The sequence below is a fragment of the Notamacropus eugenii genome, chromosome 1, assembly GCF_028372415.1.
Source record: "Notamacropus eugenii isolate mMacEug1 chromosome 1, mMacEug1.pri_v2, whole genome shotgun sequence".
NCBI classification, from domain to species: domain Eukaryota; kingdom Metazoa; phylum Chordata; class Mammalia; order Diprotodontia; family Macropodidae; genus Notamacropus; species Notamacropus eugenii.
In genome coordinates, this window is record NC_092872.1 from 712,006,059 (window position 1) to 712,031,745 (window position 25,687).

The window sequence follows — 25,687 nt, forward strand, 5'->3', positions numbered from 1 at the left end:
ATATATTTATGGCTCCTTCAAATTTGTTTTTAAATCCTTTAGAACTCTGCAACTTGAAGGGGAAATGAGACTAAAGATCATTTGTAAATCTCCTCAGCTGGAGATACACGTAAAATCCTATTACAACTAGCTCTGGGACTTTGGTTGTCTTGGAATTTTGCTATATCCAATGCTTTTCAAAAAACAAGCGAGTGACAGTAGCATTTACAGTGGGATTTGGCCTGCAGTCCAGCAACTTTAGAAAAAGCGGTAGAGAATTAAGTAGTATTCAGCAGGCCAAAAATCAAGGGAAAACAGCAACCTCTGCGGTCAAAGGATGTGGAATTAAATAAAAAGAATGAAGCTATGCATGTTGTTCTAGTCAAGTTTCTATCAAAGTAATAAGATGATCTCAATCCTGAGAACTGAAGAATGACACAGAACCAAGTATTTTCTGTGAGAATGAAACAATTCCAGAATGAAATAAAAGAACCAAGTTAAGATAAAAGGCTATACAGTTATCCTTTGAAAACCTGTTACATTTTTATTTAAGTTAGAGGTTTCGGAGTGTGTTACGGACAATTTTATTTCTAGTGTTTCTGTATTCATTAAATGTGATCGTGTTATTCCTTAAAAATGAACAAGCACACGCCCTCCCAGAGAGTTTGGACACGTTATTCAAAGGTCACCTACATAAAAAAGGGGAACTAAATAATTTACAGTTTTATTATAATTCATCCACTCCTTTATGTTACACCCTTAAAAAATCAACTGTTGCACTCTTCTGATGGCTTCCAGTAATAATTCTTCTTCTTCTTTTCTAAATTTACAGAAACTTCTTATGAATGTTTTCTGGAACCAGAAATAAAATGTCATCATTATTTACATATACTGCTCAAGGCTTGTTTCTGTTACCTTTCCAGGTTATCACCTTAGACCCAGTGCTGGGCTCCTTTCTGATTACCATCAGTGTCATTTTCTTAGTGCTTGTCATCATTAACCTTTTTGCTTCTGCAATTATATTGACCTTCCGCAAGGAGAGAAAGTCCATTATGGTAGGTGATTCCCCAGCTCGGTGAGTATGAAGATTCAGTATCACTAAAGCAAAGGAGTGCAGCATACTGAGCACCACCATCCTCCTTTCCTATTCTACAGAGAGCTTGATGAACCACTTTCCTATTTATGTCACTCAATTCTATGCTTTTTATACAGTCCCCAGCATATTGCTGGTACTCAACTATTAAATAACAATAGTAATCATCTTTTTTGGCAGCAAATTAAGATAATAGTTCTGCATTAAGCACTATTCCTTCTGCTCTGACTCGAGCAACTGTTTTGTCTCATTGATCCTCCTTTCCTCCACACAGGCACAGAAAGAAGCACCACTGACAGAAATTCTGCTGCAAAAGCTCTCCAATTTGTTAGGAATACCAAGGCCTCAAAAGGCAGCACTGCCAGAGCAAACAGATGCAGCAGGTACCAATATGGAAGCTTCAGAGGATGAACCAGCTTGACTTTCCCATTCCTTATCCTTGGCTTTCCTATCATGGCTGATTAATGTTAAGCATCTCAGTGGCATTTACTTCTGCATGGTATGGCTGGGGAATGACAGGTGCATGTACCCATTCTTATTTTAAACTTAGCTCTGTAAGATTCAATGAGGAATTAAAGTCACCTCAGCAATGTGTTCAGTTTACATGGAGTTGGGCGTTCTTCGTGGTCCTGACGTGGCTGAGGTGCATGCAAGCAAAGGCCCTGGACAGACCAATCTATGTCAGTCCCACTGCCAGTGAGGTAGAGAAGGTAAGCAGAACCACCCAGCACTCTCTCTGCACGGCTAGTTTAGAATTGACAAAGTGACTGTGGTGGTAAATACGTCAGGATGAAGCCAAGTTCCATGCAATGTGTGCAAGAGAACTGATCTTAATATCAAACAGACATTTTTTTTCTGCAAGACAAAGGCACTAACAAGAGGTTCAGTTTATTATGAACCCAGGAAAATAATTCAAAGTTATTATCTGTGATTAAATGCAACCACCCCAAACTAGTTAACTTAAAAATTTAAAGTAACTAAAAGCTAAAGATCTGCAGGACTGCCTGGTGTGCTTCCATAGGTTGCTGATTTAGACAGTCCTTTATGTACAGTCACTAAGGCTCTCCATTCCCAAGGCCCCTTCCTGGTACCTTCACTTTCTAGCCAAGTGGTAGCAAAATAGGGCATTGAATCTTTACTTTTATTAGGAGCTCCTAATCTCCACGATACAAATCAATCCAAAAATTAAAGGAAAGCTGTTTGAAACTGCTGTACAGATAAATTACACAGAAAAGACACCAATACAGAAGGCCTTCCCCCTAGGGAGTGGGGCACTGGCTAAAAGGACCAAGGAGAAGTTAAGAATCAGGATGTCAATCTCTATTCACCTATCCAGGGAAAGCAGGGGACAACTACACTCATTTGGGCACCGACGAAGTTTTCTTTGACTAAATTTTTTAAGGTTTCATATCATCTTACAGTATTCAAATAAAAACAGATTCCCCTCTTGTTCACAGTGGACTTTCGAGCTCACTCATTAAGAGAGACTTGAATGCTTGTATTAAGGCAGCCAAAACCTTTAAAGAGACATTTTCTGCCTCATCTACAAACTATCATTCAGGTGCCAGTGGTACACTCAAGAAGAAAAGACAAACAACTTTCAACAGAATATGCTATGGGTAAAAGCAGGAAACCATAGCACTGATCCCTCAGGAAAGAGAAACGCAGCACTCAAACTAAAGTGGTAAAAGGCCACGGAGGGCTCCCTGAGAATCCAGCAGAACTAAGAGAGGCCATCAACTTTCCAAAAAAATCTTTGCAACTGGATCCAGGTGCAAGAGCATCCCACAGCCAGGAGTAGTAGATATGCAATAAAACTGCCCAGCTTCCAGGAACTACAGCTGCTGTTCCCATGCCTTCTCTTCCACTTCTATCTAAGGAAGTGAGAAATACTCACCTTGCCCCTAATTCTCACCCACAGAAATGCCCCTTAACAAAAGGGTTTCTGAGTTTGGGCCCTGGTCGTAGGGATGAAAAGCCTCATCTTACCCTCTTCCCCATGGTCCAGCAAACCTTGACTCTCCCACAGTGTGTTCCCCTTGCCTTTGTTTCCCCTGTGGAGTTGCTTCATAACAGCCAAGGACAAAATCTGTAACCATACTAACGGGATGGAAAAAGTGTATTTGAAGGAACAACCCACACCTGCAGAAGTCGCTCCTCTATTGTTCTTGTAGGATCCCCAATAGTTAAGGCTCCTGAAGTCATGAAGAGCTGGAAAGCAGCAGAATTTGGTACAGAAGGAAGACAGTTCAAGAGGAAGAGAGGATTCGTTAATACAGGAAACAGAATTCTATAGGAATCTTCATTACAAGAGAGCTGCTCAGTCCCAACCCCCAAATCTTGGAGCAGTTCAGCCAAAAAAAGGTCTATGTTTTCTTTTTCAGCTCTTCAAATCTCCGGGAGAGATCATCAAAGTCAATATCCTCAGATGCTGAGGTGTTGGCACCAGCAGATGTGGTTGGTAGTGTATCAGGGACAGATGGCAATTCAGGCAACACAAAGTTGTCAAAGGTATCTGTAGTTTTCAAGGTGGGTCTTGCAGGAGGAGCTTCTGGCTTGGGACCAGGACCTAATTAATTACAATAAGCAAAGAGTTACAAATGCCTGAAAAGTTTTTCCATTTGTAGAATTAAAGAACGTTCAGACTGGAAGTGAGCAACTGATTTAATCCTCATTTCAAAAAAATGAGGAAATCAGGACCCAGAGAAGTGACTTGCTTAGGTCACACAGCTGGTCAGCAACAGAAGTACGGACCCAGTTTCTTGAGTCTCAAACGGAGTGTTTTTGCTCGTGTACTATTCTGCCTCAAAAGTCCAGTGTTTAAGTCTTCCAAATTGATTAAAGATTTCATTTCTGTGTTCCCCAAAAACACAATCAACTTTTATCCAAAATGCTTAGTTTTATTAAAACATAAATTAAAAAAGCAGAAACTTATTTGAATACTTCATATGTCTATAATTTATTAGTGTTCCTTCTCCCATCAACAAAAATGACAACTCAACAACCTGATAACTGGTCTTTGAAAACTGTCATGATCTAGTGGCCAATCTAGTGATAAGCCTCTCTAAATTTAGCTACAATGGTTCTCAGAAAATAGGCAGACTCAGTCTAGACATATCAGAGTCCAGTCTATCACCAAGCCCATTAGGGAATATACTTAACACAGACACAGACACAGACACAGACACAGACACACAGACACAGACACACACACACACACACACACACACACACACACTGTAATCCTATAAGGAATTAAATGTCCCACAGTAACATTTTTTTGTAATTATGATCTAATCCTGGGGGTGGGGGTCCTTTTGTAAAGGAGAAAAGCAATGGGTTTAAAGGAAGGTCAAATTCTGACATGACAGCCAATGGAATCTATATTCATATTACTCTTCTGCATAGTTCAAATCATAAGTGGCAACTTCCAAAGGGCTCCACTGGAATTTTGTTGTGACAAGCTGCTCTAAGCACTGCACTGACTAAGACTTAGAAATTCTTCTTGTTTTATGGAGATATTTAACTAGACTGATTTTCAGACAAGAGACATACATAGACATCAGTGAACCTGTATGGGGGAAATGTCTTTAGCTTAAAATTTTAATTACAGGAGTTACTAAAATCCTTGAGGACAAAGGTGTTTTCTAACTGTGCTTTTTTTTATTGTCTTATTTTTTCCCCAGTTACATGTAATGACAATTCTAATTATGTCCTAATCCTAAATTTAACTTAAAACTTTCCTTTAGCTAATCCTAAATTTGGTGTTCTTTTTCTTTGGTTTTAGTTGTTGAAAATGTTGTTAAAGGACATGTAACTCAGGCGGACCAGACAATTTCTACACTTCCATTATAATTCTGATGTTTTGGTTTGATGTTTCTACTGCTGCATTTGCTGCTAAGTATTTGACCTGTGAGAAGCAGAATGGTACATATAATGGGAAAAGATCTGAGCCTGAACTACAGAAGACCTGGGTTCAAGTCTGCCACTGGCACATAATAGCTAGATGACCTTGGACAGGTCCAGGGCTGAAATCAATCCTAAAACTGCCACCTGCAAAGAGGTGCTAATTGACATGGGGAGAGGGAGCTTCCTCACTCAGAATTCCCTGTAAAAGGAAAATACAGCCTCAGTCTCTCCCCAATCCTCTCCCAAAAAAGAGTTCCTTTTTCAACCTTCTAAGAAAAACCCTGACAATTATACCTTCAACTAAATTGCTTATTACTGTGAAAATGGTCACAGTTTAAAAATGATAATTCTAGTCTAAAAACTCCTTAACCAATATTTCTAGTAGGGGAGTTCTTCTGCCAATTTTCTTCCTGCAAAATAGCTTCCAGCTCAGATTATTTTTCTTCTATTTTGAGGTCATTGTTCAAATCCAAGTCTTTGAAAGAAAAAAAAAATTTCATCAGGAACCAAAGAGCCAGAAATTCTAAAGTCCTCAGTTCCACCATCACTTAATCACCAATTTACCGATTATACTTATACTACGGGTTAACAGTAGCAAGCTCATACATGGCCCTGCCTTCAAGGAGCTTCCAATCTAGTTGTAAATTAATACATATGAACCAGCAAACACATAATAGCTCACATTTGTCTAGAGCTTAAAGGGAAGGACACAAAATACTTTCCTCACAACATGCCTGTGAGGTCAACATTCCAAGTATTATTATCCCCATTTTGTATATGAGGAAATTGAAGGTCTGATGAGTAAATTGACACGCTCAGGTTGTCACAGCCACTAAGTGTCTAGGGCAGGATTTGAACCTTGGCTTTCTGATTCCAACGACTGTGTGGTATAGATTAAGTTTTCTAAAAGTTCAACGGCAGGAGAGTGAAAGTAAGATAAAAAGTAGATAGATTTGCTAACACAGAAGAGAGAACTAGGGGAACAAAGAGTGGAAAGGCAGAAATGAAGCATGATATGTTTGCGAGACCAGGGAGAATGGGGAACAGGAGAAAATAAAGTTAGAAAAAAGATGAGGCTAGATGAAGACAATTCTTGAAAGCTAGACTGACATTAAAAATGATAAGTAGGTGATAGGGAGATACTGGAGTGCAGAGAGGCTCACCAGAAAACTGCTAAAGAAACCTATTGGTGGAAATGAAGATACTAAATATGGTGAAGGAAATGAGAATAAAAAGTAAGGATTTCATGGTACCTGATTAGATCTAATAATTGAAGGAGATAATCTAACCCTAAGTGTAGTTTAAAACTTTCCTTTGGATAATTTTAAGGATTTAATCCAAGATAATACTGAGATCTCAAGCCCAGGTGACTGGGAGAATAATGTTATCAGTAGGTCAATTAAAAACAACACTCAAAGTTGGTGAACTCAGATTATTGTAGTGACTAATCCTGATCCCCAAGAAAAGACAAAAATACTTCCCTACTTTCAGTAAAGAGAGAGGGACTATGGGTGCAGAATTTGTACATATATTCAGATGAGCTTATTTTTCACCTGCTGGTATCCCTAAACTGTTGTTTTCTTACAAGAAAAAGTTCAATGCAAGGGGAGTTTATAGTGGGAAATTAAAAGGCATCAATGTACAATGAATAGAAATTTGAAACTAAAGTTACATTGATAATCATTTATGTGGAAGATGTGTTGTAAAGGATGAAGCAGAAAATTTCAAAAAGCACATTTGTGCTAATCTATAATGTGTCATTCTCAAAAGTGCACAGAAGCTGACTGAGCAATATGACATGCTAGAATATTCTAACACTTAAGATAAAAAAATAAAGATACTGCTATATGCATTTTTTAAACAGTGAAATCACCAAGAAAGATAAGGAAAAAGGGAAGAACTGACTACGTTTGGGGGGGCGGGGGGAAGTGGTGCACCATGGGGATAGAAGCTGTTTTAAACATGTCGAATTTGTGGTAAAGGCAGAAGACACAGATGGAAAGTCATGAGAATAGATCATTCTGACAGCACAGAGAGAAGAGCAGAAGTCTGAGCATTAAGCTCTTTCATATTAAGAGACACATGTGATAATGACTGATAAAAAAACATAAGATCTCAAAAAACACTGACGATTAGGGAACAGAATGAGTGAAAAGAGCTACTATACTGTACTTACCAACAACCTGTGCAGAAGGAACGTTCTTATCAGCATTAATATCATCAACCTGAAACACAGAGAGTGTTATTACTATGGAGGAAAATATGGAGTTAAATTGCTCACCAGACAAAAGACTCTCAGGCCCTCCAAGAAACTGAACTACCGACCCCAAGAACCCTTTTGCTGTCCTTCCTCCTGTCACACTCAGCCAACTACCAGCAAAGCAAAAAACCAGGAAATGCTCAGCCTAACATCCTTTCCAGGGCTCCATCACTCCAGGGTTAAGGTACTATGTTACTAAAGTCACTGTCCCCAGATAGTCACAGGCAATGTTCCAGCACATGCTCAGGCCCAAGCCCAAGATAAGGCTGCTGAAGACAAGAATGGGAAGACCCAACCTATGATGCACCAATCACAGAGAAAAAATATCAAGAAAAGAACTCTTGCAGGCCTAGGAACAGGCAGCTTTTCCCAAGTAATTAATACATACTGTATGTCCCTTTCAGAATTCCTCAATACATGAACCACGTTGTTGGTTTTTTCCTACTGTAACACAATTTGGTAGAAACATGCTTCAAATTGTTATCAATGAACATGGGGCTAGTAGAAAGCCCAGGAGACGTAACCTGTACCAAAGGTGATACTACTGCTTCATGTCCTAAAGAGATGTCTCTTTATATAATTTCTGAGAAGATAAATAAGTGGTATTTAGTGTTTCAACTCTAAAACTACATCATCAGGTACACATGCTCCATGAACTTTGTTTTTCTGATACAAAGAAATGGTCAGTTATAACTGCATCTTACTTGGTGGTTCTTAGGAATTTACAGAGACTTTATCCTCCTGTTCCTAGATCAAACAGAGTAAACAAAGCACCACCACCACCTCCCAGGAGATATGAAGCAGGACAAAAGTGCCAAAGCAGAAACCACATTAGTAGTAGGGGCTGAAGGAAACTGTGCCTTCCCTGTGACAATTACTCTGCCCTCTTCATGGGATTCTCTCTGCAGCTGCTGCTTATAAAAGGAGGCTCAGGCACTTACAGATTCATATGTTGGGGGAGTTGCTGGTATCTGAGGTGGATGGATATTGGGAAAGGGCTGGTAAGTCCCAACTGGTAATCCATTGAAATCCGACTGCAAGAGGAGAAAAAGCAACATCATAGATACAGTATTGTCCTCAGTTTGCAACTAGGAAAGATTTCATGTTTGGGTCAAAAAAATAACATATGAAGAGCCCTATAAGAAAAAAAATACCTAACAGCCCTAAAGATATAAGCATATGGACTCTAATCCAAATTACTGAATCAAAAATGCAAGTAAACTGCTACGTCCTCCCCCAGAGAATACTCATCAGACTGTCCTGGGAAGGCTACCCTGTGCCATTCTCCTCCACAGTAGCCCTTTGCTGCATAAGTATTCTTCAGAATTTGTTGCCCACCACAAGGAAAATAGCTCCAAAGCCCCTCTGTGAGACCCAATGACAGTTAGGAGACATACAAGAAAGATTATTTTTCAGTAGACCCATATTTTGCTGCTGTGTGATATACAACCGAGCCACGAGATAGCCCCTTAATCAAAATGGTAACTCTTATTTTCCTAAGTTTACAACAGATATTTCTGCTTCTTCAGTCTTCAGTTGCAGACTGTCCAAAGTTGATAACATCCCTTTCTATTCTTAAGAGTTTATACCATATATACTTACTGGTCCCTTTGGAGGTGGATATGAGAAAGGAGAACCTGGTGATGGCATAGGCATGGGCATGGGCATGGGCATGGGCACTGCTCCATCAGGACCAGCTGGTGCTGTGAATCCACCACCACCACCACCTCCTCTTCCGTGCCCACCTTTTTTCACATCTTCTGTGAATCCAACATCAATAAGATCTGTGTCAACTCCAGGAGGAGCTTCTGCCTGAGGAAAGAGTGGAACCAATACAATTATGCCACAGTCCCAGAAGCTTAGAGCTATCTCACAATCCATGAGGGAGTTACGAATTTCTCAATGTCTATACACATTTAAACATAAGATGGAATGGTCATGTTAAGGATGATAATACCATCTAAGATTTGTATAACTTTATAATTTTTAAGTGGTTTTTTTCCATTTATGTCACTTGAGCTGCACAACTCAGCAAGAGGCAAGGATGGTAACTGTCACACACGGAAGCAGCTAGCTGGCTCAGTGGGTAGAGTGTAGGACTTGCAGTCAGGAAAGCCCAAGGGGACTTCCAGCCTCAGACAACGACTAGCTGGGGGACCTTAGAGGACACTTAGTGTCTGCCTCAGTTTCCTCATCTCTAACCTGGGGATAACAACATCCAGGGTCATTGTGAAGATCAAATGCAGTAACATCTGTAAAGTGCTTTGCCAACCTTAACGTACTACATAAATACTGCTCCTACTATTCCTACAGACCACTAGCAAGGCAAAGGTGGAGGTTTAATGCCTACATGCATTACCAGCTTTTCTAAATATAAGTCATCACACAGAGTACAGTCATTTGGAGAACATGGTCCTACTGAGAGACCCTCACTCTCCTCCGTACCTCTAATGGAACTACTGTACTCACCATAACAACAGAATCAGGTTCATAAGGAACATTGTAATTTTTGGCTATTTCAATCAGGTATCTCTCTACCAGAATTTTGGGTGGAGCCTCCACACTCAATTTGTGCATTAGCTGAAAAAAAAAAAAAAAACCAGAGATTACTTGAGAAACACATACATCCATTTTCATTCTAAAACACCTATGACTATACTAGTACAAAAAAGGCTTAGTGTTCATTACAAAGTTGGTAGCACCCACCAATCAATCAATGAGTTAATTGCTTTTCATCTTTTCAGTTTATATAGTTGAAAAACAAACAAAGGGAAGATAAATTATTTTCCCAAAGTCACAAGTTAAGTTAGTATCAGAGTTGGTATTAGCATGTTTCCTAGGCACATTTTTGTCTGTATTCTCAATGACTAGAAAAGTAGTGGCACATAGTAGGCACTTAACAGATGCTGGTTGCTTGACCAGTCTGGGGAACAACAGTAAAAAGTATCTAAGTTGCTGGCACACTCGGATCAGTTTCCTCCTCCATTACTTCCTCTCCAATCCCAGTTAATATAGTGGAAGTCAGGTCCTTGAAGACAAGGATAATGTCATTTTGCTCTTTGTAGCTTGTGTATACTGCAGCGGTTTGTACACAGTATGCTTCATGTGGTTGAATAAATGTTGAATATGATGATTAGAAAAAAAATAAGGCAACATTAGAGGACTAGGATCAGATAACAAACCGCCAAAGTCATAGCCAGGCGAGGCAACAGAATGACTACATGGCCAACCTGCAATCCCAGAATGACCCCCTTTTCTCCTTCCCTTCTTTGCTACAATGAAATGTACAACTCTACATTAATCGAGCCTTATAGGGTGATCCTAACCAAAACCTAGCAGGCCAAAAGTATCCCCTGCCCACCTTGCTTGTTTTACTTTTTACAAGTATGCTCCTTACCCTGTCATTCACGGTTCCAATCTGGTTGGTCCTACAAAGCTTGCCATATTCCTTACTGTATTTGGCACAAAGCTGATCTGCAACCTAGAGAGAATAAGAAAACACAAACCACTCAATGAACAAACAACTGGAGACAAGAACAACTCATTTTCTTCTCCACTCCATACCAACCTGTGAAATAAGGTCTTAGAACGAGAAATTTCTTCAGAAACAGTATGACAAAAATGGACAACTTCCCATCCTCCTCAAAAAAATTATAATAATCCACAACCACACACACACATAAACAGAGGCAGCAAACACATAGACAGATGTCTTAATATTTCTCTGAAGTCATTACAAAAGTAACTGAAACCACTGTACTCACTATTTTCAACTCAGCCACTTCAGACTGGAGTCGAGGAGCAGCCCAGATCAACGTGGACACAGATTCAGCCAGACCAGAATCAAGTTCTCTAAGAACATATAAAAACAAAAAACTCCAATAACTCAGTGCTCTAAACTTTGAAATTTCACTCTCTTCTGTTTCTTAAGGATATCCTAGTTTACCTACTTCAGTGAGGATCAGTCTATCAGACTTTGGATAAAGACAATAACATCCTGCCAGCTTCCCCACATAACCATGGAAGATAAAACCTGTGCCCATTCCTGCCAAAATGTCAGTGGAGCTTAACATGTCTTACTTCATGGACTGGATCAGGCCAAATCGGGCTAAGAGCAGGTCACAGTAGAGTTCTAGTATCTCCATGGCTTCCACAAGGTAATCTTCTCGAATGATATGCTCCACACGGATCCGAGCCCGTTCATCCTTCCCAGCTGCAAGATAATCCGCGATCTCCTTCCTTGCTTTCTGGGCTAGTTCCGCTATGACATAAACCATATATGTTCTTTAGACACTGATCATAAGTTTTTTCATGGTCAGGAAAGGTTTCCGAACATGAGACCTACAGACGTCATGTTTCTAGGTTAACTCAACACTCCAAAAAAAAGCTCCCTTGAGGTTCTTGAGTCCAGTTTCTGGTTTATTCCTTTTCCTTAGTAAGATGACTTTTGATAACAACAATAGAAAGCATTTATTTTCATACACACACACACACACCTTTAAGGTCTCTGGGCACTTTACAAACAGGATCTTATATGATCATGATCACAGCCCTGAGAGGTAAATGCTATTATTATTCTGCATTTTGCAGATGAAGAAACTGAGATGGATAGAAGTTAAGTGACTTGCCTAGGATCACACTGCTAAGGAAGGATCTAAGGCTGGATTTAAATTGAGGTCATCCTGACTCTACCCTTTTATCCAGCCACTTCTAGGAAGCTAGAGATAGGTACAATGTATTTCTAATGTTTTATAAGGCCCAAAATATCCAATTTGGGGAAAACCTTAGGATTGTGAAATCCATTTTTCTCTTTCTATCTCCAAAACCTAGCGCAGTACCCAGCACATGGTAGACAGGTACTTAACAAATGTCTGTTGTTTGGCTGATTTCTTTTTTAAAAAGACAGTATGTCTGAAGCTATCTTTGCTATTCATTCATACAACCTAAAATTCAAAGATTCAGTCATATACCTAACACATTTCTTACACAACATGCAAGTAAAGTATCTGGGGAACCTATCTGAAAACCATAGCCAAGATCCAGTAAAAAAAACTTGAGAAAAGAGAAAAACAAAATAAATACCAGCCAAAGTACTCACTTTTCTTTTTTTCCAGCAGTTTGAGGCGATTTATGACCAGGCGCAAGTTGACTCTTAAGCGTTCAGCCTTGAACCCAGAGCCCAGCATGATTTGTACTTCCTATGGGGAAAATACAGGAGCCATAAGATTTTTAGAGGCAGCCTGCCCGGTCAGAAAGTTAAATTCTAGTTAAATAATCACAAATTCAGTCACAGAATTAAAGTACTTTAAATTTTACAGATGAAATTAAAGCTCAAGGCCATCCATCTAGTTAACAGAAGAGCTAGGAGCACAAGCCAAGTCTACTAGAGCTTTGAGTGTACTACTTTGAGTGTACAGTATACTGTCTCTAACACTGTTATAGGTAGATGGATTTTAACACAATAATGGACAAACCAAGTCAAAATTAGTACTTTTTTTTCAAAACACAATCGCTCCAATTTAATTTTTATGTCAAGTTACATATAAAAAGGCTATAATCATTACATCATTAAGGTAAAAGTTTTGGCTGAGGTTTTCTTTACAGTTCCTACTATAACAAAACATATCATTGGCCATACTTATATCCTCTGTTTCCTGTCATTATATTTGGTGATACATGATACTATTAGTACAAATATCCAATCCCTAAAATTGAACTTTTAGTCAAAAGGAAAAAAACACCTGTAATATCATTAAAAATAACAAAGGTGGCCACATTCAGGTTTTATATAAGTCTACTGAGTGAGTGTGAGAAGGGGGAGACAAGGAGAAATGTGTGGGCAGATGCCACCTACATTCACACCAATAAGGTAATATGGGACATTTTTTAAAGACTTTCTGAAAGTTTTGTTTTGGGTAGTTATAGATAACTATGCTGATTTATTCCAATGACAAGTAACCGATACCATTCCCTTCCCTCCTGCAAAAAAAGAAAGCCCATGCAAAACGCATTTTGTCTAAATCTACAGATCGTTAGGAAAGACTGGCAAAATGAGAATTAACCATACAAATTAACAAAAGCAACCAGACTTCAGAGAAAGAAAATAATCCTCAAGACACTGGGTCCTATCTCTGATGCTCACTACCTGTGTGATCTTGGGCAAGTAACTTTATTCTCCCTGGGCCTCAGTTTCCTTATCTGTAAAATGTAGGGGTTGGACTAGGTGAACTCCAAGGTCCCTCTTTTAATTTTAGCTCTATGATTCTATGACCTCCTACCAATTATATTACAAAAGCATCTCTACTGATTTCTTCAAACAGAATTCCAACAGTGCCAAAATGAGAGGACATGAAAGAAAAGTAAACTGCTAAACAGCCATTCACTAAAACATAATAAAACTATTTGAACACCTATGTGAACTTAAGAGGCATGTTAGAATGCTAGAATGGTGGCACTTTTTGCTATAATAATGCCATTCATCTGGCATATTGTTTAGAAAAAAGGTAAAAATGAGACAAGGAAAAGAAACTACAAAGACCTCCTAAGTCTCCCGAAATCCAAAAAGGTTTTGGTGGGGGGGGGAAATGACACTAAGAAACAAATGAGTTAGATGCCGTCATCTGGATTCCTCACTTCCTGTTAATCAAGTTTCAGCTGTTAGTAAGAAGCTGATGCCAAAGACTGTACAAATCAGCCACCAACATCCACTTGTGTACAAAAGGGGCAGGGAGAGGGACAGAGGAGAAGAAAGGAAAGAGACAGAGAAAAAGGGAGAGTAAGACAAAGAGACGGGGAAAGAAGAAAAAGAGAGAAGAAGAGAGCCACAAAGGTATATATTGTGCCATCCAGGAGAATAATTATCCCATGCCAGACCCTAAAACAGGAGGCACTTTTTAACAAGGCTTACAGGAACCAGCGAAGCTGTAGCAGGCAGAATATTTTTTTTAAAAAACAGGGCTTAGGTTCTACCATTATGTGTCAACCACTAATTCATAAACCCTCCCAGATAATATTCTCTTTTTAGACAGGACAGTTTTTATTTCTCTCAAATAATCTTCCTGCTTATCTTTAAAGCAACTCAGTTTCTAAAAACAAAAGCTAGTTCCTTTCAAAATAACCAAAAAAATGGACAAACACAAGAAGAGATGCAGGGAAAAAAGTGAACCAAAGACATTCTTCTCTTCTTCTTCTTCTTCTTCTTCTTCTTCTTTTTTGCTTTTCTTTGGGGGAAAAATCCATGAAAAGCATTCCATCAAATACACTTTATCTTCTTACCAGGCATCCTAAAGCCCATCACCCATCAATCATATCAAGTAAGCATACAAATTTCAATAGTTACAACTAGAAACTAACAAGGTGGTCATAGCAGTACACTCCACCAGAGATAGTATTAACTAAAATAGTGCCATGAGAGGCTACCAGGTCAGAATTTTAATGCTGTTGCCTGAGGCTGCTACAAAATCTCCTACACAAAAATCAGCTAAAGCATAATTTTTAGATTGTTATAAAATTCAACACAAAAGTTTAACTGAATTCCCAGAAGAAAAAAATGATTCTCCTGACTCAATTTCCCCACTGACACCTGGTAGACTTCAAGCCTGATTGAATGCAAGTGGATAATCTAATCCTGCCTGGAACTGACAAGAAGTTGGGGAGATATTGTATCCCTGCAATGTCCTTACTATTGGTGGCCAATTTCCTATAGTCAAAAGGTTTGTAAGCTTAATACCAGATGTATTCAGTTATAGATTACGGATAAGGGAACATCCAAGGTTGTCTAAAATTAAGCTATTAGGCACAGGACTTTAGACCAACAACATTAAGTTAGGGTCCTTTAATTCTTAGTAATAATGTGGAGACAATTAGGTCAAGAGCTTGTGAAGTTAGCAACATAAATATTATCTGTGTCTCAGTTGGTTAATGTTAAAAAAAAAAAAATTCTTTTGTGGTCCATATTGTAAATGCTTTAAAAAGATGTATCACCTGACCAAAAGTCTGAATTGCTTATCTGTTATAAACTGTGTTAAAAATAAATTTAAAAAAAAGATGGTAAGCATTCAAAAGATGATTGCAAATATAAATTTGCCAGACCAGTACAACCCTTTAATTTTCTAAAACAACCTCTGCTATGACTTTCCAAGCAGTAAATGCAGAATCTGTACAAATTACAAATATGCTTCAGACAGTGACATTCCTTTTCCCAAATTTTTTTCCTTAAATAGAACACTAAGGATAATCTTTAAAAACACTTCAGCTATAGTTCCAGATTACACAGCAAAATAAAAGAATACTTAAGATCCTCTAGTTCAAGAGCTCCTTCAGCTATAGCTAAAAACTGAAAGAATTTTATTACTGTATCTTCTTCCAATCACAGCAGTGAAGATAGGTCTGGAAATGAATAGTGGCATGGACTTCTTAATGTTTAGAAAAGATTAGGCAGACCAGGGTGAGATGACATTAAGTGACTGCTATGTGCCAAGTACTACGCTTAGTACCTGGGAAACCAAGCCAAAAGAAAGACAGAATCTGACCTCAAAAGAGCTCCAGTTCTACGCTTCCAGAGAAGTCAATACAGGGTAATACAACTCGGTGTAAATACAGTTACGGTAGGGAGAAAGGAAGGGGCCTAGCAACCAGTAGTCAGAAAACGCTTCTTGAAGGTGGCACTTGAGCAGTCTTAAAGGACATTAAGCTCCAGGAGACAGAGGTGATAAAAGAGAGCATTTCAGGCCTAAGGGACAGTCAGGACAAAGTTATGGTAAGATGAAACATCACATAAGACTAGAGTATAGAGTGCATGAAAGGGAATAATGTTTAAAAAGTATAGGAAGGTATACTGGAGGCAAACTATAAAGGTTGTAAATGCCAAAGAGTTTGCATTTGATACCAGTCTAATCTCTCTTGCAATTGATATGTGAACTCTTCAAATGATCTTATAGGCACTCAGTCATCTTTTCATCAAGCTCAACACTCCTGGTTCCTTCAATCTATCTTCCTATGATGTGGTTTTGAAGTCTTTCACCATCCCAGGAACTCTCTTCTTATTTTTTTTATTCTGAACTTAATATACACCCAATAAAAGGAGCATTTATAACAAAGTAAAACAGAAAAAAGACTGTACCTTAAGATGGGAATTTGATTACAACTTATTTATCTTTTCACATGTATATTGCAAATTCAGTTATTTTGTCTGTTTCCTACTGACCTTCCTTCTATTCTATACATTTAATGCTTCAGTGACCCTCTTCTTACTCTCCTCCATCATAGTAAGCCTATCTACCTCTCCTCTATCCACTCCTAATCCTTCCCCTCCCCCCCAAAAAATGAAAGAAAAACAAAAGCGTGGTATCAAATATACAAAGTCAAGAAAAAAAATCCTCATATTGGCCATGGCTGAAAATGCAGGCCTCATTCTTCACCTTGAATTCATTACTACTCGGCTGTTAAGAGGCTGTTAGGAGGTGGGCAGCGTGCCTCACCTCCAGTTCTCTGCATCTTTCAATTTTCTTTTTCTTTACACTTGCTATCGTATAAATTGTTTTCTTGGTTCTGTTCACTTTACTCTGCATCAACTGATTCCTGTTGTCCCAGGTTTCTCTGAAAACTGTCTCTTTCATCATACTGGTCAGTATTCAATTACATTGATGTAACAAGTTGTCCAGTCATTCTCCAGGTGATATGCATCGCCTCACTTTCCGGTTCTTTGCAACTACAAAATGAGCTGTATTTTTGTACAAATCAATCCTTTTCCACTTTCTTTGATCAGGCATAGACCTAGTAATGGTATTGCTAAGCCAAACTATACTTAAATGACTTTAGGGGCACTTTTAAATTGCTTTCCAGAACAGCTGGACCAATTCACAGCTCCCTCAGCAATGGATTCCTATACCTGCTAATGTGATGATTTTTGATCAACCTATTCTACTAGGAGAATTCAAGCTATTAAGCAGAATATTCTAATCAAAGTTCTAGTCACAAAGATTAGTGTCTGGTAAAGAAGTAACTGCCTGATATAATGTAACTCTAGGAAGTCAATGACAGAAAGAAACACCTAACACATAACAAAATATTCAAAAGCAGCGTTATGTGGTGGCCAAAAAAACCTCAACAACCTGAAAACCAATAGTTACAATGTCCATTGGCTGGAGAATGGTTAAACAAATTGTGGTATATGAACATGATGGAAAATTATTGCACTTGCAAGAAATTATGAATATAAAGAGTTCAGAGAAAAATGGCAAGGTTTGCGTGAAATTTGGGTTTGGATTTAGGTGGAATTTATGGAAGGTTAGCTTTGAAAATTTCATTTTCCTAAAATGATGTGTAACATACTCAAGAGAAAGAGGCCTCTGGAACTTAGTTGTTTACTTTTACATTTGCTATTTTAATCATTTATCAAATTAATATTATCTATCAATCTGTCATTTTATTCATGACAAGTGAACTAATGGGAGGAAAAATAAACTAGTGGTAATGGATGATACTTCAGTATGTGAACTTCATTCAAAAGATTCTGAAAACTATGTCCTAACTTAATGAAGCAAGCAGAGTGAGATACCTCATACTCCATAAGATGACTCCAAAAGAATCAAAAACAAAATTATGTATATAGTTCATATCCTAGATTACACAAATTAAGGTTAACAAAATGGCAGTCGAAAAGTAGCTATAAATGCAATCATGTAAAATAAACACATACTCATACATCTGAAATTACATATATATTACATAAAAAGCTATTTCTGCCTTTTGGCTAATTATAGTACTTCCAGGAAATGTTATGACAATTAACTCTTAATAGCTTATAGCTAATGAGTGTGCATTTTGGGGGCATCAATATACTACGCCGATGTAGGTCTGCATCCCATGCTATGTCTTAAAGAAGTTCTCATAAATTTAACAATAGTAACCAGAATTTAGAAGATAAATTTAAGATTGAAAATTATCTTAGAGATTACTTATTCTCCTTAATTTTAGACAAAAAAAAACTGAAAAAGATAAAACTATACAATTAAAAGAGCTCTTGTGAGAAATAACTCATTTAGGCTCAGGAGGGGTGAAGATAAAAGAAAAACTCATTAACAAGACTGCACTCTCCATCAACAAAAATGCCATCTCCCCACAGGCTGGGTGATACATGGTGTACAACTTTCCCATACACCTACTACAGTTTCCCCACATGTTCCCCCTACCGCTATAAGTACCATTAAAATGAAGTTTTGGTCCTCTCAGAGGAGGACGCATTAAGATTCATAAGCTTACTGCGTGTGAGCATGCCAATCAAGATTTAACTTTTACTCTACTTAGCTGACTTCCAAACTCAAAACAAGATATAAACTAGTTAAACCTTTGCTTTGTCCATTATCTTCTGTGTGACGCATAACTCCTTCGTTATGTCTCCCATTCTGCTGACCGTTATTCTGAATTTATGGAAACAAATTTCTCCACTGTATCTCTCAATTTTTCCCTCTTCTGCTAGAAGATAATCTAGTACTAGTCTATGTTGTTAGTGTCTTCTACAATCAATATATTTTCCTGTATTTGCTGCAAATCAAAAGACTTTCTGATATGTATGGATCCTCTAGATTTCATAAATCATATATCACACAATTTCTGTGGAAACAAAAGTTTTAATCATTCCTCACACTCTAACCTATGCAAACAAGCTATCGATATAAATCTGAAAAACAACTGAGAAAAAACATCAATATAGATTGTCAATATTTCCTACAGAAGTTTAACCGCTACCAATCAACTGCCACAATGAGATCAAAAGTGCCCCCAAAATGGCTCAAGCAGCATATAAACTTATCTCCTTGTCAAGTAGAAAACCATGGCAGCAAGTGCTGCAGTAGTTTACAATATAAACCTGATGGAGGAAGACAGTGGAAGATTATAAGAATTACTAATCCATAAAAGAGCCCCCAGGACAGTGCCTAGCATAAAGCAAGTAAGTACCTGATAAATGCTTGCTGACTGAATGAAAAAGAGAGATAGAGAAGGCAATGATAGCTACAGACTCACATACTTACTTTCTCCTACAAAATTTCTGAGAATTTTCCCTGGGGTCTCAGGAGCTCCCTTTCAAAGTCCTAAAAACCACTTTTATATTGTTGCCCAAAAAGTCCACAGCTGACTCCCAAATCCACTCAGGGCAAAGTTAACAAACTGTTCCAGGTTTGCATGGCTTCCTGTCACAACAATCCCCACAGTTGTAGAAGGAAGAATGTGAGAGCTTCCACTATATCCTAGACTATAACTTCCTCAACTCTACCATATCCTAGCACTAGTCATACATTTCACTGAAAGACACAGAGGTTCATATCCTGTCTCTGATGCTTAATATCTGCGTGGCCACAAATCCTCTAACTCCCTCCCATGCTTCAATTTCTTCATCTGTAAAATGAAGGAATAAGCCTCAATGGCCTCCGGTTTTAAACTGATCTTATGAATATTATAGAGCCTCCCCAAATGGATCCACAATGACCCAAGATAACCCTATTTGGCTTAATCCACACAGAAAAAAACCAAATGGATAAAAAATGTACCATTTGGACTACATCATATGAGATGGACAGCTGGAATGGCTTATCAGGGCGTATATTTGGGGAGCAACAGGCAAAACTCGGCACCGATCAAAAGAGAAAAGCTGACTGGACAGCACTTGATACACTGCGCAGTGTTTTCTCTAACTCCACACTTATCACTGAAAGAGAAACCCTTCTTCGGGGATTTAGTCAACAACAATATTATTCTGGTTACAATACTGTTGTAGGGGGCGGAGCCAAGATGGCGGAGTAGAAAGACGCACATACACATAGCTCCAAACGTACAACCCACAGAACGGCTAGAGGGGACCAACTGACGGTGAATTCTGCACCCAGAGGCCACGGAATATTGGAGCGAGGGAGATTTCTGTTCTGGAAAGACCTGCAAACCTCTCGCGGGGGGTCCTTCGAGCTGCAGACTGGGCGCCGGGACTGGGAGCTGAGTGCAGCCCTGCAGCGGCCGCGAGACCGTGAGGAAAAGATCCGAGCGGGCTACGGGGACGGGATCTCCAGCAGCCACACGGGTCCCTCCACCCACAGAGGGACCTGCAAACCTCTCGCAAAAGGTCCGTCGCGCTGCAGATGCCGAGCCCAGCCCAGACCTGCGGCGGCCGTGGCTCCAAGAGGTACAGATCCGAGCAGGCTTCAGGGACGGGATCTCCAGCAGCGGCACAAGCCCTTCCACCCACAGGTGACGGGGGTCCGTGAGAGAGTCTCTTTGGCAGGTTGAGAGGGGAGTGGGGTGCCCCCATGGCTCGGGGCCCCCCCCCCGGGAGATAGAAGCTGAGAGGCGGCTGCAGACAGGGGCTCCCCAAGAGGGCGGGAGCCTGGATCCATTGTGGAAGGTCTGTACATAAACCCCCTGAGGGAACTGAGCCTGAGAGGTGGCCCTGCCCCAACCTGACCACCTGAACTTAATTCTCACACTAAGTAGCAGCCCTGCTCCCGCCAAAAGCCCTAAGGCGGGAAGCAGCATTTGAATCTCAGTCCCCAAACGCTGGCTGGGAGGACCAGGAGGCGAGGTGGGTGTGAGGAGAATATTCAGAGGTCAAGCCACTGGCTGGGGAGAACGCCCAGAAAAGGGAAAAGAAATAAAACTATTGAAGGCTACTTTCTTGGAGAACAGGCATTTCCTCCCTTCCTTTCTGATGAGGAAGAACAATGCTTACCATCAGGCAAAGACACAGAAATCAAGGCTTCTGTGTCCCAGCCCACCCAATGGGCTCAGGCCATGGAAGAGCTCAAAAAGAATTTTGAAAATCAAGTTAGAGAGGTGGAGGAAAAACTGGGAAGAGAAATGAGAGGGATGAAAGAGAAGCATGAAAAGCAGATCAGCTCCCTGCTAAAGGAGAACCAAAAAAATGTTGAAGAAATTAACACCTTGAAAACTAGCCTAACTCAGCTGGCAAAAGAGGTTCAAAAAGCCAATGAGGAGAAGAATGCTTTCAAAAGCAGAATTAGCCAAATGGAAAAGGAGATTCAAAAGCTCACTGAAGAAAATAGTTCTTTCAAAACTAGAATGGCACAGATGGACGCTAAGTACTTTATGAGAAAGACAGATATCACAGAACATAGCGAGAAGATTGGAAAAATGGAAGATAATGTGAAATAGCTTATTGGAAAAACAACTGACCTGGAAAATAGATTCAGGAGAGACAATGTAAAAATTCTGGGACTACCTGAAAACCATGATCAAAAGAAGAGGCTAGACATCATCTTCCATGAAATAATCAAGGAAAACTGCCCTGAGATTCTAGAACCAGAGGGCAAAATAAATATTCAAGGAATCCACAGAACACCGCTTGAAAGAGATCCAAAAAGAGAAACTCCTAGGAACGTTGTGGCCAAATTGCCGAATTCCCAGGTGAAAGAGAAAATATTGCAAGCAGCTAGAAAGAAACAATTCAAGTATTGTGGAAATACAATCAGGATAACACAAGATCTAGCACCCTCTACATTAAGGGATCGAAGGGAATGGAATAGGATATTCCAGAAGTCAAAGGAACTAGGACTAAAACCAAGAATCACCTACCCAGCAAAACTGAGTATAATACTTCAGGAGAAAAAATGGTCTTTCAATGAAATAGAGGATTTTCAAATTTTCTTGATGAAAAGACCAGAGCTGAAAAGAAAATTTGACTTTCAAACACAAGAATGAAGAGAACCATGAAAAGGTGAACAGCAAAGAGAAGTCATAAGGAACTTACTAAAGTTGAACTGTTTACATTCCTACATGGAAAGACAATATTTGTAACTCTTGAAACATTTCAGTATCTGGGTACTGGGTGGGAGTACACACACACACATGCACACACGCACACATACATAGAGACAGAGTGCACAGAGTGAATTGAATGAAATCAAGCAGTGAGAGAGAAATATTGGGAGGAGAAAGGGAGAAATTGAATGGGGCAAATTATCTCTCATAAAAGAGGCAAGCAAAAGACTTATTAGTGGAGGGATAAAGAGGGGAGGCAAGAGAAAAACATGAGGTCTACTCTCATCACATTCCACTAAAGGAAAGAATAAAATGCACACTCATTTTGATAGGAAAACGTATCTCACAATACAGGAGAGTGGGGGACAGGGGCACAAGCAGGGTGGGGGGGAGGACAGAGGGGAGGGCATGGGGAGGAGAATGCAATCCGAGGTCGACACTGATGGGGAGAGAAAGGATCATAAGAGAATAGAAGTAATGGGGGACAGGATAGGAGGGAGGGAAATATAGTTAGTCCTATACAACACAACTAGTATGGAAATCATTTGCAAAACTACACAGATTTGGCCTATATTGAACTGCTTGTCTTCCAAAGGGAAGGGGTAGAGAGGGAGGGAGCTAAAGAAGTTGGAACTCAACGTGTTAGGATCAACTGTAATGTTCTTACCACTAGGAAATAAGAAATACAGGTTAAGGGGTAAAGAAAGCTATCTGGCCCTACAGGACAAAAGAGAAGACAGAGACAAGGGCAGAGAGGGAGGATAGAAGAGAGAGCAGATTGGTCACAGGGGCAATTAGAATGCTTGGGTTTGGGGGGGGAGGGGATAAAAGGGGAGAAAATTTGTAACCCAAAATTTTGTGAAAATAAATGTTAAAAGTTAAATCAAAAAAAAAAAACAAAAAAAAAAACAATACTGGTGTAAACCACAGAACAGCACAATCTCTAAAGAATCAAAACTGTGAGTGACCCAAGGGGCAATGGAGGGATGCATGGTGGACATAAATAGGCTGCAGCATTCTATCAATGGCTTGCACACAAGAAATGACATTAAAGTATCTACGATGTGTGACGATACAAGGTGGCAGGTTGGTAACCAAGCAAGACGGACAGCTCATCTGCTACACTGGTATCAACAAAATGTTCAAATACCTAGGGAAGAGCCTCCAAAACATTGAGGGGGTTGTCCTGTGAAGAATTTATGGGAGAGTATGGCCAAGAATTCCCCAAGATGAGAATGGCTTCAATGGATCTGAGGGGAGCATCCACATGAATCCATTTACTATAACTGTCTTTGGAAAGAAGTTCAGGTCAAGCATAGCTCTGCACTTAAATGGATTTCACAGGTGATGCAGCCATTTTAAAAAATTCTGCAGTACAAGAGTACTTTACAACTGCCTTTATGGAAATCAAGATGGAGCAATAAAAACTACAAACATACTTACTGTGAACTTAGGACTTCCCTATTATATTAAATAGTACTCAACTGAGTGAGTAGCTTTGCTCCAATGTATTCACAGCCCAGCAAATTCCGTATACTTCTAATCTAAACCTACATACAAAGCACACATTAATGGATTCAAAAGCAGGAGGGCCTAAATTAAGCATTGTTTTATGTCTAAAACCAGATACACATAAGGCTAATAGAGCAGCCCTTTTAAGCAATCTAAGCAATTTATACCAATGTGCACTGGAAGAAAAATGACTAATGGAGAAATTCCCAATTCCACTGAAAACTTTACAATTTTTAAATTAAAAATGTTCTTAAAGCTAAGTAATTTTAAAATTTGTTTTATAGTATTCTTCATTGAGTTATTTTGTGTATTCTCTGATTATAAGCTATCTGTAATTCACCAAAACACGGCTATCACAGAGGATATGAATAGTGACAATTCACCAAATTTAAAGAAATTGTGTTTGTTTATATTAAATCACTAAAATATTGATCTATAAACACAGATGCCTTAAAAACATCACTGCTAAAACCAGCTCTAGATTTTACACCTTTTAACAGAGCCAGCATGGATAGAGAAACACTACCTAAATCAACTTACTTATTCAGTGTCAAAGCCAACCAGGCGATTAAAGAATTATTTCAGTTAGGAAAATATTAATGAATTCACTTAGACCGCCAAAAGAGCAAGAATCTCAAACGAAACAACGAAAAAGTAGGAAATAAAGGTGCCTAGCAGACCAGACAACAAACTACGCCTAACACAAAGCAGTAATCCCAGGATGACATGGAACGTCAATTCTATCAAAACATAATTATCAAAATAACATTAAAAAAAAGTTCATGGACCCCAGATTAAGAACCCTTTCATTAAAGTAATTAAGTTGCAAAGACAAGCCTGAGTTGGTAAAAACAGCTCCTTCATCCAAGAACCTATGAAATAACAGGCCCTCTCCCTAACACCTTTTGGGGAGGGCTGCTGAGATGTCTATTTCAATACTGAATTTTTCCATTAACTGCTAATTTTTTTTTAAGTTAATGCTAAAGAAAAAAGCTGAAAATGGTCGTTGACACCAACAGCAGCGATTTTAAAGATTCCTACGCCGGGCACTGAACGATGCCCACAGACTAGAGCAGGAGGTCTTAACCTGGGGCATAGGAACTTGAGAATGTGTTTCAGTACAAGGTGGTCGTAGGTGGATTTCGGAATAACCGATTTCCTTAATAAAACCAAGTATTTTATTCTACGCATTTAAAAGATGATTCCGAAAAGGGCTTCGCCAGGCTGTGCACAAAGGGGTCCACGGCACAGACAACCTCAGGGGTCCGCAGGGGTCTTGCGCCCCACCCCCACCCCCCCGACCACTCTCGTGGCACTTAGTGATTTCTTCCCCCTTCTCTCCCGTGGCACGCCGGGCGAGGCCCACGCCCCCACTCGGGGCACGCAGTGCTTTTCTCCCCGATCCCCAGCTCTCGACCCGGTGTGAGAGCCCAGCGTCGGCCCCGCCCCTCGGCACCCCACTGGGGAAGCAGCTGCAGCGGGTCACCCGTGGGCGCGTCTCCAGTGGACTGGGTGAGGTTGCGGCTGAAGAAGGAAACCTGCCCCGAGACAAAGGCGCCCGGGCCGGCTCTGCCAGGAGCGCGGGGCCCTTCTCTTCCGCGCAGCGGGGTGGGGGCTCCCGGAAGCCGGGGCCCAGCCAAGCTTCTGGGGCCGGGCGGACCGATGCCCCTGGCCCCCCGCGGACCTCGGTCCTCACCGCTCCCTCCCCGCAGGCCCCCGGCTCCGCGGCCTCCTTTTCTCGCCGTCTCTGGGGGCGACTGGAAGAAAGCGTCCCGGGGCCGCACACTCACCGGCCCGAAAGCGGACGGGCAACGGCGGCAGCAGCGGCGGCGGGAACGGCGGCAGCTGGAGCCCAGCGTCCAAAATGGCGGTTCGCTCGGCCTCAGTCCCACTGGCGCAGGCGGAGGGATTCGCGGTGGCGGAATGAATACGCCCCCTCCGGACATGCCACGCCCCCTGCCGGGATAGGCCACGCTGCCTGTAAAGGATAGGTCACGCCCCCTGTCGGGGATAAGCTATGGGAGTTGGGTCACGCCCCTTTCTGGAGATAGGCTGAGCCCGGGCAGCTTTCCGTGACCTACCGACTGCCGAAGGCTCGGGCTACTTCCGGGTCGACTCCGGCCTCCGAGCGGGGACTACTTCCCGTAGCGGAAGCTGTCCCATCTGAG

General features: G+C 40.3%; 2 protein-coding genes across 4 annotated transcripts in view; one reads left to right on the plus strand and one right to left on the minus strand.

Moving 5' to 3' along the window:
• The window catches only part of PKD1L3 (polycystin 1 like 3, transient receptor potential channel interacting), a 66,052-nt gene extending 63,154 nt beyond the window's left edge, over positions 1–2,898 (plus strand). Inside the window, 2 exon segments of the mRNA XM_072636497.1 lie at positions 903–1,034; positions 1,347–2,898. Coding sequence (XP_072492598.1) covers positions 903–1,034; positions 1,347–1,493 — 279 coding nt within the window. The 3' untranslated portion in view covers positions 1,494–2,898.
• IST1 (IST1 factor associated with ESCRT-III) lies at positions 498–25,687 on the minus strand. 3 transcript variants are annotated; one of them, XM_072636502.1, is made up of 10 exons: positions 25,601–25,687; positions 12,340–12,439; positions 11,322–11,502; positions 11,006–11,093; positions 10,639–10,722; positions 9,711–9,821; positions 8,844–9,053; positions 8,183–8,275; positions 7,158–7,206; positions 498–3,641 (listed from the first exon to the last, which is right to left on the minus strand). In XM_072636502.1, exons 2-10 carry the CDS (start codon positions 12,425–12,427, stop codon positions 3,439–3,441), a joined length of 1,107 nt encoding a protein of 368 aa, XP_072492603.1. In that variant the 5' UTR covers positions 12,428–12,439; positions 25,601–25,687; the 3' UTR covers positions 498–3,438. The 3 variants fall into 3 exon arrangements, with proteins under 3 accessions (XP_072492603.1, XP_072492599.1, XP_072492602.1); XM_072636498.1 differs by lacking the exon at positions 25,601–25,687 and adding an exon at positions 25,310–25,399; XM_072636501.1 differs by lacking the exon at positions 25,601–25,687 and adding an exon at positions 25,216–25,380.